Raw genomic sequence first — 16905 nt, 5'->3', positions numbered from 1 at the left:
AAACAACATATATCTCAAGGAAATCGTTTTGGTAATCAATGTTGTAAAGAGACAAACAATAGAACTATTGGTAAGATAAGAACTAAGCTCTCAATTGTCCAAATATCCATATTAAAATTTCATCAAAACTCCATCAAGTTTGTCCTGGATTGTTCAAATTACTTAACATCCTGCTACGAAAGCGAGACTCTAAACAATGTAATTTCATAACAGTCCGAAGGGACGCAGTCGTACGAATGAATACGTTTCATCATTTAAATGTCTCTATTTCGAGACTTCCGTGGTTTGGAACCCCTGGAGGATGTGTCGGAGTAATATCCGGCCCGCAAAGTACAGTTAGCATCACAGATAGGTAGACTAATAATTAGGTAGAGGTTTAATGCAGAATGTCGAAAATGGCACGGCGCGGCGTAGGTTACGTGAATAAATATTATTTTAGAAAAAATTCGAACATATTTTTTGATCGGTACCCGGTCGATTCGGTCGGTCCGGCCGGTCGGGGTCGATTTTGACCCGGGTATGTCCTTAAACTACGTCCAGGACCCGGGTATGTCCTTAAACCACGTCCAAGACCACCGGTGGACGGGCAGCAGCGTCCCTCAAATTCGGTGTACTCGACTGCGATCGCCAACCCGCCTGCCAAGCGTGGCGATTATGGCATTCACCCTCCTTAAGGGGGAGGCCTATGTTCAGCAGTGGACGTCTTATGGCTGAGATGATGATGATGATTTGATCGGTAATTTGTCTTTTCCTTACTCTTAATTTCCAAATAAGACATGGCACAGATGACCGTATACAGCCAGCATCAATACTCTATGGATTCTGTAGTACAGTCCCCATCAGATACCTGCCTATATTGAAGTGGCCAAGGCGCTCACAAATGTCTGAACACGCGTCTCTTGCCAAGGCTTAGGCGCTAAAGTGCTTGTTCAGGCGTTTTTGACTTTTTTGAGCACCTTGGGCGCTCCAATATAGATGGCGACTGAAACAAAGGTGTGTTTCGATATTTGGCTTCTGCTGACTGTACCTATGTATTAAATACTGGAGGTATCCTTTGATACCGCTGAAGAGGAAAATTGAGTGATACAAATTAAGGGAACCTTTTGTACCGTTCTTCGTCTTTGTACCGTTCCAAGGGAAATTATGTTCCTCATTTATGTAGTAACAAGTAAATTTGTGTTTTTATTTTATGTTAGAGTATAGGTAAGTTTGTATGTGTGTTGTTTTGTTTTAGTATGAATTGATTCAGTAAGTTGTGGTCTCTATCGAGAAGGCATCACGCACTATGAGTTTCTACCTAACTATGGTATTATTTTAATTAATTTAATTTCAGTCAATTACAGAGTTATACCTTGTGTATGTTGGAAGTCATGTTGTAACTTTACTTAAATAACATAGAAACTTCGCTTTAACATCCTAAAAAAATGTCCATCGAACTGAATATAGCAATTACAAACCCTGTTAACCCTTAACCCGCGGGTTCCTGATTTTCACCCCCGGCTTCACAAACTCGAGATACCAAATATCCACACGACTACCCGCGGATGAGGCGATAAATCATAAAACCCCGCAGTCTGCACATAAATAAAGCAGATCCATTATATATAACGCGCCCCGCCGAGCAATCTACAGCGGCGCCTGACACTTTACTGCGAGCACTCGTTGCCGCTATATGTTTTGCAGGCGTTTTTAGGGTTCCGTACCCAAAGGGTAAAACGGGACCCTATTACTAAGACTTCGCTGTCCGTCCGTCCGTCCGTCCGTCCGTCCGTCTGTCCGTCTGTCTGTCACCAGGCTGTATCTCACGAACCGTGATAGCTAGACAGTTGAAATTTTCACAGATGATGTATTTCTGTTGCCGCTATAACAACAAATACTAAAAATAGAATAAAATAAAGATTTAAGTGGGGCTCCCATACAGCAAACGTGATTTTTGACCAAAGTTAAGCAACGTCGGGCGTGGTCAGTCCTTGGATGGATGACCGTTTTCTTTTTGCATTTTTTTCCGTTTTTTTTTTTGCTTTATGGTACGGAACCCTTCGTGCGCGAGTCCGACTCGCACTTGCCCGGTTTTTTAAATATAAAGCAGTATGGCTATGGCACAGAATAATTTAAGTAACAGTAATACCGTACAGAAAAGAAAATTCGTACAAAACCGAAGTTAAAGGTCAAACTTCTATGAAATTATGACGTATAAATAACACTTGCACTGCGTATGCTATCAATCGTTGTAGACTTTTCTTGGTATATTTCTATATAAGTAAGTAGGTACCTAGTTGATTCTATGATGAATGATTAAATACCAACAAGCTCAAAAGTCGGTACACATGTCAATGAGAGTGATCAGATATTTAAGAACGTGTGTTTCATGACAACTGCACGAGTAAACTGTTCAGATGTTTGAAATTGCTGTAAGTATTTACCGATGTTAGTAAATTTCCTCTATTACAGTCAAGTAATATTCCGTGGTGCAATCGTCTGCGAGCTAACCGGCCAATCATACAATTTTTATTCACGTGTTGTGATACTACATGTCATCGTTTAGGTACTTACTTACATCAATATGATGGTAATACATACAAGGTGTTTGGTACATCGTTTGCCAAATGAAAACGGCAGATAGGTTGACTCATTTGCTATCTTCCCAGGCCTAGAAATTTTTAAGTTTGGGCACTTTTTTTTCAGCTCTATGCCAATTTTTCGTAAATTTAAAATTTTTACTTGAGCAGTAGAAAAAAAACCATGGCCAATTTTTTTCTATGCATGAGTAGATAGCAAATGACTCAACCTATCTGCCGTTTTAATTTGGCAAACGATGTACCAAACATCCTGTATATCCGTTGTCCCATAAACACGAAGTTTCTGCATACTGCAGGTCTAGAACTTTATTTTTCTGTGACTCAGAATTCTGTAAAGATTATACTTAGAAAAATAATCATCTTAATACGCATAATCTTAAAATACCTACGCGAAAAAAATTATTATGTTTGTACGGGAGAAGTTATAGAAATGTCCGTTTAAAAGTAACTCAGTTCAAAACATTCTAAATTCAGAAATGCATACCTAATACAAGTAATACAACGCTTATAAAACTGTTACAAGTGTTGATGTTTTTACAAGTCTACTTCAACACTGCTTTATTCCAGTTGGTTAGCCAATGGAAAAATCTAGCAGCATTCTACTATCTTCCGTACCCCAGTTAAGTATGATTTCCCAATCCCAACTCAAAAAAAGAAACCACTAACAGTTAGGAAGCTCAATTTATCTCTCAATGCCAGCCCTACATTCCAAGCTAAAACGTCACATAAGCGTCACAACAGAGATGTTTATAAGACATTTAGTGTTATTACTGTAGTGTACTTAGTCACTTTATCCCATTATGATCGAGCGTCAGTTTGTCTGCTCTCGCGCAACGGGACGGACTGTACGGATATTTCAATTATTCGATCGAACAATCAAGCAATAAAAATCAGTAAATCGAATCGAAAATGAGAACGTTACTAGCGGTATTAGCGACGGTGTCGTTGGTTCGTGGTAAGTTTACTCAGTATATTGAATGAAACCCAGCTGAATAAATAATGTCACTTTTAATCCTAAATACATAGGAGCCTTTTTGGTTGCCTCATCAATATTTCTCCATTCCGACCGACCTGGGTCATACAAATTTTCATTCTTTCCTATAGACATCGCAAATTTAAGGAAATCTGAAGCCAATTTTACCGCTGCGCACGCGTGGCGGGATACATTTTCACAGTACTTGAGACTCAAATAAGAATAACAGTATATAATTATGTACAAATGTACCAATTGTACCAGAGTCGTTAACTTTTTATTGTAAATGTAATATGTACTGTCCACAGAAGTCACCTTTTGCTATTAAAATGTGTTTAACCTTAGCAAACCCATCAATAGGATTTTAGACAATTTCAAGGAAACAAGAAATAATATAAATAAAAATCTCCTAATTTTTTGAATCTTGAAGGTTTCTATTCAAACTTAATTATAAGTATTGAACTTGTACCGTAATTGTATTACCTATACGACTATAGTTTGGTTGTTAAGGTACTTAAATAATAGTGGGTATACGTCCGCAAAACGAGATTTTTCCGGACAAAATAAGATTACGGCTATAAAGCCCGCAAGTCTTTTGTCAGAATACATTAACGACGTAACAGAGCCGGCGTACCTGACTCCTGTCCTGACACTCACAATGGATGATAAATGGTATACTTTTGTACAGAGTATAGCTGTCAGGAGCAACTACAAAGAAAACCTTACAATACAGTCTTATACGTCATTATTTCGCAAAAAATCGGCACTAATAATTATATCCTATCCATCCTAAATTATATTATAAGGGCATTTTCACTTCGAAGTGAACCATTTACTTTTTTTCAAAGATCCATCAACTTTTGGGTTATTTCTACTCAGAATTACGAGAACTACCGATATAAAATCGTGCCTAGTGCGGTTACCAATGTTTATCAACTTTGTAATAACTTTTTGCTGAATAAATATTTTTTCATTTTTTTCATAAAGGAAATAAAATGAGTCCCAAAAAAATTTCAGTTTTGTAACGCATTTTTACATACATTTTGTATGAACCGATACAATTTTAATCAAATTATATAATTAGATGCAGATTTTAATTAAATTATATAATTATATCAGTGCACTATGTTTTGTCTTGTCGTTATCAATGCTATAAGCGTGATCATATTATTATGCCTGTAGAGCTTCTCAGGATATTTTATTTATTTACAAATACCTTATAGACAAACATAGGTATAGTAGTGGACCCTATAATGGACGTGGAACCAGTAATGGGACAAAAAACCACAATTCCTCTAAAATAAGTATCTAAAAGTAGTTAATAAACACTGGACATATTTTTATCATAAATAAGAGTCCTGAGCTGTTTATGTTTCAATTTTTATTAAATTCGGTTATTTTTTAAGAAATGTGCGTCAACCCAAAAGTTGCCGTGTCACTGAAAAAAAATACCACTACGAATTCTTAACAACTTCGCTAAGAGAGGTGAGTTAATTTATTAAATTTTAATTAATTAATACTTGATGAAAACTAGAATGTATTTTGTTAATTGCATTTACCATGAGATAAGGTATACAACACACTATGTTGTGACTCCACAGATGAAAAAAAATAGTGGTATTTGGCCCAATCCCATCATACGAGCTGTAAAACTGCATACCTCCTATGATGGGACAATTTACATAATGATGCTTGCCATGCCATAATTTCATGTTTAAACAATACAGAAGTAAAATGTAGTTACAAAATATGTCAATCAGGAGGTATTCTCGGACTTCAGATAAATTAATATCGTTTTCCAAACTTTTATTTAACTCGCCCTGTTAGTTTTTATTGCGCCCTGTTTTAGTGTGGGTCAAATCTTGGTAGCTGAATTTTAGCCACTTTTCGATTTCCGATTCAGTTGAAATTTTGTGTAAGTACGTAATTAAGTATGCAAATCGGATGATAATGCAATATTATGATAACATGGACCTGATCTGATGATGGAGACAGGAGGTGGCCATGTGAACTTTATCGCAATAAACCCTAACTAATTGTGTTTGGGTATATTAGAATTGTCTCGATCGATCTAATACAATAAAAATTGGCTGTGGAAAGAAAAATACATTCAGCGGTAAAAGCTTATACCAAAAATTGATTTTTTGGCCATTACTTATTCCCCATTTCAATATTTTATACTGATAGAGCAATGTCCATTATAGGGGGCCCATTACTGGATCCACGTCCATTACCGGGGGCCCATTACTGGAGCTTTGGTGTCCATGACTGGAGAAAAAAGACATAGTTTTAATTTGTTAAATATGTGGAAACTCATTGCAGTATCTTTGATACAACACGCCTAAAACATAAAAGACGGATAGGACTTTCATCTTTTAACACGCTAAGCGGTAGACCATTTACATGTATCAGGGAAATATCATAAATACTCCAAATTTCCTCTTAAATGTCCCATGACTGGTGCTGTCACTATAAATATGTATTTTATAAACTTAAAAGTTAAAACTATGCGACAAAACGGCGTGGGTCCGTTGAATCGGCTGCTCTTGTGTCGGATTCGGCAGTTTATCCGGGAACATCCAAAACAATAACATTACAACAATAACAATTAAACAAAAATAGAATTTACACATATAGGGGATATAAATTACGTCATTTCAAAGTAGGTATCTGGACATCGGATGATGGTAGCATGACGTAGGAGGAAACGGGGTCATTCGAAGCATGATTTTTGGTTGATGTTAGGGGGGGGCAAAAATCGATGATGTAATTTATGGACAGCCCCATAGCTACTTATCATATAAATGAGAGACCCTCCAAACAATCACAATTCCCTCTCTGTCTAACAAAGCTAAACAATTTGTATGACACAAGCGCTCAGTCAACTCAAAATATTATATCTACATACCTACATTAAGTACGCATATAAAATTAAACAATGGTCATTGATGGTACAGTCGAAGTCAAAGATTTGTATACAATTTCCACTATATTATCGTCAATTACACCTCATCGTCAATTGAAAATAAAGGATGGCATTGTTTTAATAAATATTTTACTTGGGCTTGGGCGATCTGTACGGATATGATGGTCGTATTTGTCTACGTGACAGCGTGATAAAACGGTGTCCGTCTCTTTCTATCCCGCAGAGTTAAAACGTGACAGTTGTTTTATCACGTGGATAAATGTGGATAAAGCGACCCATAATAGCCTTGCTGGTATAGGAAATAAAGCAATCGATACGAATCACCGTCATCAGCCAGGTAAATACAATAATTGCGCAATGGACCGTTTATTTGACAAAGAGGGACAAAAGAAATCATTCGGTTCACTGGTTACCCTTATCAAGGATAATAAATACCTACGACCGTCGAACTACCTATTCGTAATAAAACAAAGTATTGAGTATAACACTTTAAGCTCTCGCGATACAATACAATACCGCGATATAAAAGCCGCGTTTGTGTAATTAAAATAAAAAAAAGGATTTATTTGGGACCACAGAAATCCATAACAGGTTAGTCATGTGTACACGCAGGAACTTGTAATGCTGACTATATATGTTAGTACTTAACTTAAATATAATTAAATATAAAGTATTGAGTGTAGGCCCAGCACAATAACAGCGCGACAGTATCTCGACCGCGAGATGTTTGTCTATCGTCACTCTCTAATTAATTCAGTCAGAAAAAGACGGTCCTGTGTTAAGCCTACCGAACATTATGATAAAATGTCTTAAATTTGATGATTTTAAATTGCTTTTTTTATCGAAGGTCAAGAGCAAAATTTTTTTAGTGCAACTAATAACAATGTATTTTATTATATAAACATTAATTGAAATAATGTTAATCCAAATTTTCTGGATCGGCCTAGCAAGTATACAAAAGGGCGTGTCTCACTCCGTGATTTCGTCGCTTTGCTACAGGTAGCTAAAAGTACATCCGTTCGGCCCCTATTTTGGGGTTTGCCATAAGCCGCGCGTGGCGCTGTCGCCACCTAGCGGCCATATCTGTGCTGATCGTAATAGACGCGTTTTGTTAGAGAGTGAGTCTTCTGTACTTAGTACTATTATTTATTCTGTGACAAAAGTAAAACATTTATTACAAATAAATCGGGAACTCGATTCAGAATTAAAGAATTGGAATGGCATTGCACTGGTTTTGATATGACCTTAACTTGACAATCGTCTTGGGGATTGGCGCGCATTGTGGACGAATATTTGTGCCAATTGTACAGTGTGATTTATGTAAAAGTAAGGAAAAACAGAACTAGATCGTATACCTCTATTTAGAACTTAATCATGTCATAGGGAAATTTTTCTTAGGAAACAGGTAAGAAAATATAATACCTAAAAAAGCAAATCTCGTAATTTATAATATTTATTGTTTACATTTTTTTTTTTAATTTAACGCTGTGCATTTTTTGTTACAGGTGTTGAATACGATGGTCTTCGCGGTGAGTATGATGTCCTCTAAACATAGCATCTAAACTAATATACTAAATAGTCATTTTTATAAGCTACGACTGGTACGCCGAACGCACGTTTAGCATTCTACGGTCAGACAATCCATGCATCCTCACTTCTTCTTCCTTCTTCTTCCTCACGTTATTCCGGAATTTCGCCGCAGCTCATGGGAGCCTCGGGTCCGCTTGACAACTAATCCCACGATTTGACGTAGGCACTATTAGTTTTTACGAAAGCGACTGCCATCTGACCTTCCAACCTAAAGGGGAAACTAGGCCTTATTGGGATTAGTAGTAGTAGGTTTCCTCACGATATTTTCCTTCACCGAAAAGCAACTGGTAAATATCAAATGATATTTCGTACATACGTTTAGAAAAACTCATTAGTATGCGCCGGGATTTGAACCCGCGACCTCCGGATTGAAATTCGCACGCTCTTACCGCTAGGCCACCAGCGCTCCAATCAATGCATCTTCACTAACGCTGATAAATTCCACAGTCAAATTCGGGTGGTCCGACGCGCTGGCTGACATGGAGTACTTCTTTAAGATCCCTCGCACCAGCAAGGACGCGGAGACCGAGGGCTGGAGACGCACGGAACGTCCACCAGGTCCGCTGCCAGAGCTCAGGATGTACTGTCCCCAAGGCCGGGCTGTTTGCCCGCTGTTTGATGCTGGGGGCTTCGTTGCTGGGCTGCAAATATCTGTGAGTAAGAGATTAAGATATAGATACCTAAAGGTTTGCTTGGTACAAGTTGGAAGGCTGGAGAGGCACTGCCTACAAGGTCCGCTGCCGGAACCGAGGATGTTCTGTCCTCAAGGCCGGGCTGTTTGCCCGCTGTTTGATGCTGGGGGGTTCGTTGCTGGGCTACAAATATCTGTGAGTAAGAGATTAAGATATAGATAAAGGTTTGCTTGATACAAGTTGGAAGGCTGGAGAGGCACTGCCTACGTGCCTACCAGGTCCGCTACGTCTATGTTATACGACCCGCGGTCTAAACCCACTGTCTCTAGTTTCTAAGCCTTTCTCAACACCATCGCAACATAAATAAATTATTATCTAATTAACGATTAAAAATACAGATTTAGATCCATTCCAGCTTTTCTCTAGCCGGCTAGGGATACCCATTACTAACATTACATTTAGATAAAACTATATTTCACCAAGGGCAAGAGCGTAATGACATCAGTCTTACACAGACGGACCCTCGCGTCAGGGCTCATTCCGTAAATTAGATAATGCATGAGTGGGTTGAAATCTACGAGAACATGTCCTTTGTTGTTTACATGATATTATGATATAAAGAACTGCAATTTTAAACAACTCTCGTTATTACACGAATAGAAAATAACTTACCTAAACATTTTTGTAATCTGCCGGCCTAGCCAAGGTTACAATCGCTATCACTTCGACAACGAAAAGCAATATGTCTCTCTATCACTCTTCCATATTAGTGCAACAGTGACAGTTGCGTTTCGATCGCTACGGAGCGTATCTAATCGATTGGCGTCATGGCTACGCGGCCAGAACTCATGTACCTACTGTGAAAAACAATATTTACACGACTTACACTCCTTTTTTGGGCACTTGGGCAGTCTCTTACAAGTCATGCTAGCAGAGATACGTTTATTACACGCTATTAAGGATGACTCACGCTAGACCAGCCGTTATAGAAAATGACATCTCGGACCAGGCACGGCCCAGTCTAGATCATCCTTTAGATAAATAAAACTAATGACTATGTTCCGTTACAGTTGCCAGTGGATGAGTACGAGTCTCTGGCAATGAAGCCTGAGAAGAAGCTAGTAAAGTGGCGAGCACCCGCGCTGGAAGGCGAGCCCTCAAGAGACTACTGGACCCTCACGCAGTACTTCGTCTCTGAAGGTACTAGTAACTTATTCCAATAGACGAGTACTAGTCTCCTCTATAGCTTGAGAAGAAGCTAGTGAAGTGGCGAGCACTCGCGCTGGAGGGCGAGCCCTCAAGAGATCGTAATCGTATCTTGGTGATGTCTAAAAGATATCTAATAGATGTCTATTTAAAAATCCGAATCGGGCCCAGTCTGTATCTTTAGGTAGTTAAATAAGAGTAAAAACACAATTATGTAGTACATTTTCGGGTAGTCATAACATTTACATATATGGTTAACCAACCAAATACCGCCTGGATCAGTCACTGAACGACCTGCCTTTAACCTACATTAACTATTTGATCATGTTATGTCTTCATCTACCCTCAACTGGCTTAAGGAATCATTTGAGGGTAGATTTTGTTTAATTTTATTTAAATACCTACCTAAAGATACAGAGTAAATAAAAGAAAGAGTATAAAAGATACCTGCCATTATTTCTACGGCACTTTGTACCTTGTACCATAAATTACCTTCAAACTCGTGAAATTAATATTATCTACGCGCTTCAGATGAAAGTCGGATATGTCAAAACAGGCACTCATGTATTTAACTATTTTCAGAGTCCTTGAAAGCCGGAGCAGGTCCGCAAGTGGAGAACGGCGCGACCCTCCAAGATGGCGGCGTGTGGGTGACAGGATTGGACGGAAGACTGATGAGGATCCCTAGCACTGAAGCCGAGCTCAACAGCACCGCTTTCAAGAAACAGAACTGCATTCCTAACATGGGTCAGTACCTATTGCTTCCACTAGTTTGGCACTGACATATACGCTATCGAGAACTTTCTATCTATGCATTTCGCTCGTACTGGCATATTAGTGCGAGTGAAATGTATAAGTGCTCAATTTTATTGAAGACCAAAACGCTCCGTGTGAGCAAAATGCTCAATCCATGTTTTAGCTCACAAATCAGCATCATGTGAGCCACAAAGAGGAAGCAAATAATCTGACCTCAGATTTCATCAGACTTATTTAACATAGCTTTTTTTCTCATGCAGGTTATGATTTCTCTCTCCCTGATCTCCCTATAAGCCCTGAATAAGAACCATAAATACATTAACACCTCCTCCCCCAGGTACGCACTACTACTACAACATGACACCCCAAATGAAATGCGAAGACACTCTACCCTGGTTCGCGCTAGTAAGCCAGGGCGATTTGATCGGCACTGGCTTCCAGATATTCGGCCGAGTGGGACGCCAGAAGTACCGGGATTGGTTCGAGCGCCCGCCCGGCGCGAGGCAGGGTGCTGAGGTATGTTAGACTCACAGTTAGACTAGTATTTGACAGGAAAGTGAAGCTTGAAAGCCAGCACAAGCTGATTGGCACTGGCTTCCAGATATTCGGCCGAGTGGGACGCCAGAAGTACCGGGATTGGTTCGAGCGCCCGCCCGGCGCGAGGCAGGGTGCTGAGGTATGTTAGACTCAAAGTTAGACTAGTATTTGACAGGAAAGTGAAGCTTGAAAGCCAGCACAAGCTGATTGGCACTGGCTTCCAGATATTCGGCCGAGTGGGACGCCAGAAGTACCGGGATTGGTTCGAGCGCCCGCCCGGCGCGAGGCAGGGTGCTGAGGTATGTTAGACTCACAGTTAGACTAGTATATTTGACAGGAAAGTGAAGCTTGTAAGCCAGCACGAGCTGATTGGCACTGGCTTCCAGATATTCGGCCGAGTGGGACGCCGGAAGTACCGGGATTGGTTCGAGCGCCCGCCCGGCGCGAGGCAGGGTGCTGAGGTAAGTTAGACTCACAGTTACACTAGTATATTTGACAGGGAAGTGAGGCTTATAAACCAGCACGAGCTGATCGGCACCGGCTTCCAGGTATTCGGCCGGGTGGGACGCCAGAAGTACCGTATTTGTTTCGAGCGCCCGCCCGCCCGGCGCGAGGCAGGGTCATCTAACATACATCAGTTTGATTTGTTTGTAAAAGTTTAGGAGTCAGGGAAGTGACACGCGTCACGCATATCATCTATAAAAAAGTCACAAAACAGATTGAGAACCCCCGTTCTACATGTTCCTTTAGTATAGCGTAGGTCGGGCCAGCAATCAAGATTATACTCTATGTGAAGATAAATGATCCTTTCTCGTCTGCTGAGCGCTAGATTGTGCGGAAACTATTCTGAGAACATTCCAACCACTTGCAGAGTTCGGCGTATTGACCGCTCGGATCAATAATACAAAACTGTGTTCGCGTCTTTTCTGTAGACATACCCAAAAGTTAAGGGCTAATATGTTAATTTTCTTATTAAACCCATGTAAATGTGCTCCTTTTATGTGGATAAATATGGTAAAATCATTACATACCTACAAGCCCACAAGCTGTTAACTATCGCTCACAGGAGAGTCTCTCTTAATGTCTACTCTTAATAAAATCAGAATCAAAATCTCATAATACTCGTACACTGGTTTACCCAAAACGTGAACTCTGCGTTCGAAAGATACCGCAAGTACGCCTTCGGCATAATCAGAGTCAAATCTAGGCAAAGCCCTCCTGCATAAACATTAGGGATTGGGGTGCTCCCATACACTTGCGAGAAACTAACCTGAATATGGAAATTAGGAGATTGAAATTCTATTTTCTGGAAGTACTGAGGCTATCACAATTCCCTACTATTATTATAAATGTAAAAGTAAAGGATCACGTTAGACCGGACCGTGTCCGCCCGGAGCTTGCGGCGCTTACTTTTCTATGACATGACAGGCGATCACGTGATGCTTTCCATAGAAAACGATGCGCCGGAAGCTCCGGCCTGGACACGGCCCGGTCTAATTTGTAAGTTTGCCCGAAAAAAGGTATCTCCACTGACTTGACTAAGCATTGACGGAAGGCCGACATTAATTTATGATATTTCATCCCTTATTTTTTAGCTGACGATCCCGTTCGCCCCTCCATGCCTGTACGAGTGGGTGTCCTCGTATGGCGTCGTGTCGCTTCACATCTACTACATCGACAAACCTTGGACGATTAAATGCCGGTAACTATTTATTAAGGTTGGCTCACGCTAGACCGGGCCGGGCCCGGAGCGAGGCGACCGTCATGTCATTTTCTGTGACGGCCGATCGGTGATCACTGATCACGTGGTTTTTTCCGAAGCCCATTTTTTGAGCCTATTGCAAATTTTGAAAAAAGGAAAACCTCTACACCTATAGTTTTTTATTGTGTCAAAAAAATACTAAAAATCATGGAGAATGGAGAATATTTAGAAGTGGTTGTCTCTTTTTGTATGGACGATCACGTTCTATACTTATCTCTTAAGGTGGTATCATACTATAATACCAATAATCTTTAACAAATTATAAAATCCAATTAACACGCTTGTTTGTACCGTTTTCAGGACAGGTGACTCGGTGAAGCCTGCGCCTGCGCTCGACCGGCTCATGTTCAGCGGGTACCGGTACGCCAACCAAGTGGCCGATGAGGTCAAGAAGCTCTTCAGTGGATAGCTATTAGAATAGCGCCTTAATCATTAACTTTAAAGTAAGGTCCGTGTGGCGAAGATCGTCTGAGCGTTTCTTTTATTTTTTGCCATTTTTATGTTTTTTTCTTGCCACTTGCCAGCACGGCAAGCGGAATGGCACGCTGGTTAAAATCACATACAATCGTCACGCTAACGAATGAAATTCACACTAGGGGTTCTGTATCCGTCTTCTTCTTGATCGGGACACTCTTGACAGAGCGGTCGTGGTCATCATTGGAAGTCTCCCCCCGTGACACGCTTGACGGCTCGCCTCCACTCCTCCCTGACGGCTGCGCGTTTAGCGCATTCGTGCAAGGGGCCGTCCATTGCTGCCTTTATTTGGTCCGTCCACCTCATGGGCGACCTTCCTCGCGCTCGGGTACCTTCTACTCTGTATCCGTCTAATCAGTAGGAATCTGTTTTTTTGTAAAATCCTACATCGAGTGCATGATAAAATTGTAGTCTTTTATTTTAATACCGATCTCTTAATGCAGCTGTCGGCAGCAGGCGACCCACGAAAACTCGCTTGCGGCCCGCGAGCCAGTGCAGTGGCGGATTTGCAGTCTTTGCCGCCCTAGGCCCCAGGCCATGTAGCCATTCAAGGCACCCATAACATTGACTACATTTTGAGTTATTTCTTGTTACCATCAGCGAATTTTTGTCACAATTTGCCTCCCCTAAATATCTTGCCGCCCTAGGCCCGGGCCTACTGTGCCTTAGGGCAAATCTGCCGCTGCCGCGAGCCTCCCTGGCCATTTTACATATTTTGTATGTATTTGGTAGGTATTGACAAACGACAATGTCTGCTAAAGTAACAAATATTACCAAATTACGGCCTTTTCGTCCCTCTGTTTTAATGATACCTAGACCATTCATTATTTCAAATAATGAATGGTCTAGGTCTGAAATACATAATTTATTTCACTGTGCATATTCATTTGTGCACTGAAAATCTTAACAATATTATTACAGAATATGCAAGTTGCGGAAAGTTCCCAAAAAGTTGGAAAAGGAAGGTTGGAAACTTTCACTTTGGAAATGAAATATTTCGATTCCCATTTTTATTAAAAAGATTCCGAAATTGTTCCATTTGGACATTTCGCGATTTTGGAAACTTTCCGACGACACATCACATAAGTAAAAAATTTAAAAGTAATTAAGATTACGAAACATTAGTAGTAAACAATTAAGTGATATCAATTAAATATTCTTTAAGATTGTTTTTGTTTTCTATCATCTATCATGTCATATAACCTAAATATCGTCGGCTGAGAATACGTTTGTGCCATATCCATTTTTGAGAAAATCGTTTTTTAATCATTTCTAAAATACCAAAAAATATGCTATAATTGACGCTAATCGGTTTTTGAAAAAATCAATTTTTGAAAAATGTTGTGCCATATACTTATATCCGAAATTCACTATAGGATAATTAGCTGGTTTTTTACTGCACACCGATGTATGGGGACCTTGCACTTTGAGACTATGCGCTGAAACTTGGCACAGTTGATTGTTAGCTGGTCTTGAGCAGAAACAGACCGGGAGCCGTCGAGAGCCACCTCTCATTTAGTGAGGGGGGAGGAGGGAAGTTCGACGCTGCCGCGCTTCACTTGGAGCAATATTTCTCTAAAAGTATACCTATTAGGGCATGTAATATATCATTTTCGGATAAATTAAGGATGAGGAATCTAGTTTTGGAACAAAAACAATGCACTTTCAAACAAAAAAAAGCATAAAGTAGAAAAGACTAAAAACCGTATTTTAATTTTTTCATAATTACCAATTTTTTTAAAGTGTAGCAGGAATCTGAAAACAAAATTCCCTTCAGTTTTTTTTTTTTAATATTTATCCTAGCGAAAAAAAGTAGCACTTATTTTATACTTATTTATTTACGTAAAAAATATTTTTTGCTGTAGGCTACCATTTACGAGTTATTTATGAAAAACTAAAAAAAATAAACGATTGTAGAACAAGTTATAAGTAACTTTCCCACCTTAATAATATTTTGTATTTAGATCACTCTGACCCACGCTTAATATTATTTTTTATCTCCCATTTATCAATAGTTTTGTATAATAAACAATATATTTTCTTAAACGTAATAAGTGTAGCTTTACAATTATATTTTTTGTTTTCAGATTCCTGCTACATTAAAAAAAAATTGGTAATTATGAAAAATTCAAAAATACGATTTTTAGTCTTTTATACTTTATGCTTTTTTTGTTAGAAAGTGCATTGTTTTTGTGGTATATTAATTTTTAATGTTATTTATTAGGTACCTAATTTACGCCAATTTTAAGTCAATGTTTAGATTACAATAGATTAAACATACAAATTATAAACTAAAATAAATCTAAGAATGGGTAAAACTAACTTAACAAATAAAATATTGCCCCCCACTCTGATTGTCTCCCGGATCAAATGTGCCAAAAATATCAATTGTTTTTGTTCCAAAACTAGATGCCTCATCCTTAATCTATCCGAAAATGATATATCACATGCCCTAATAGGTATAGTTTTAGAGAAATGTTGCTCCAAGTGAAGCGCGGCGGCGTCGAACTTCTCCCCAACCCCCCCCCCCCCCCCATTAAATGAGACGTGGTTCTCGATGTCTACCAGTCTGTTTCTGCTCAAGACCAGCTAACAATCAACTGTGCCAAGTTTCAGCGCATAGTCACAAAGTGCAAGGTGTCGTGCACTAACAAACCAGGTAAATTACATTCTGTCAACAGAAAATTATCACAAAAGTGTGACATATCCACAACTTTTGTGTCATGTCATACATTATACGTTTAACATTTACTCGTGAAAACGGATATGGCAAAAATAAAATTACTTTTATTTCATGATTACCGCTGTATTCACAATATTTGTTTGGTACTATAAATAGTAAACATATATGCCTAAATGATATATACGTTCAATATTTTCTAAATGTAAAACTTTCCGAAAAATATTTTTTTTCTTCTTTTCGCTCTCCTGTAAACCATGTAAGTGGCGTATGGCACAAACGTATTCTCACCAGACGTTATGCTCTTATCCAACAACGTTCGGGAAAACCGGCGTCTTTTCTGTGGACATTGTAAAAGTTAACGTTTTAGAAACATTGGAAAGAACCCCGTTCTGATCATCATCAGCAGTTCCACTTCATCAAATGACAATGTTTTGGATGAAAATGGTTGTTTGTTGATAAATAGTACATTGTGCAACATGGGGCGTAAGTTGAATATTGCAAACGAGAGTAAGTTAAATCGCGACGGCTTGCCGGAGCGATTTATAGACTCGAGTTTGCAATATTATTACGCCCCGAGTTACACACAATGTTTTTCATCACACTTGCGATACAAAAATTAAGTATACTTAAAGACAAAAAAATGTTAATTATGGCACTAGAAACTTCATAACTCCCTAGGGAGAACGCTTTTTCTATAACTCCCGCTAAACCTGCGTGCAATTCCACGTTTACTGCGCGAGTGTGATGAAAAATACTTAAAAAACATATATGCCTATAATATTTTTAG

At 39.3% G+C, this 16905-nt stretch overlaps 1 protein-coding gene across 1 annotated transcript; it reads left to right on the top strand.

Annotated features, from left to right (window-relative positions):
- Positions 1–3380: 3380 nt before the first annotated feature.
- On the top strand, positions 3381–14604 carry LOC134673270 (uncharacterized). Its single transcript, XM_063531236.1, has 8 exons — positions 3381–3534; positions 7984–8007; positions 8516–8721; positions 9771–9900; positions 10489–10653; positions 11000–11178; positions 12795–12901; positions 13262–14604. The coding sequence occupies exons 1-8, from the start codon at positions 3489–3491 to the stop codon at positions 13368–13370; spliced, it is 966 nt and encodes a 321-aa protein (XP_063387306.1). The 5' UTR covers positions 3381–3488; the 3' UTR covers positions 13371–14604.
- The last annotated feature ends 2301 nt before the right edge of the window (positions 14605–16905 follow it).

Source organism: Cydia fagiglandana, chromosome 18, assembly GCF_963556715.1.
Source record: "Cydia fagiglandana chromosome 18, ilCydFagi1.1, whole genome shotgun sequence".
Classification (NCBI taxonomy): Eukaryota; Metazoa; Arthropoda; class Insecta; order Lepidoptera; family Tortricidae; genus Cydia; species Cydia fagiglandana.
This window is presented reverse-complemented; position numbering and strand designations above follow the sequence as displayed.

Bases quoted from the DNA above. Each gene is read 5' to 3' on its own strand.
- LOC134673270 (XM_063531236.1), top strand. From the start codon at position 3,489: ATGAGAACGTTACTAGCGGTATTAGCGACGGTGTCGTTGGTTCGTG. The intron at 8,008-8,515 runs GTGAGTATGATG...TAAATTCCACAG, and splicing joins TGAATACGATGGTCTTCGCG to TCAAATTCGGGTGGTCCGAC. The intron at 9,901-10,488 runs GTACTAGTAACT...AACTATTTTCAG, and splicing joins GCAGTACTTCGTCTCTGAAG to AGTCCTTGAAAGCCGGAGCA.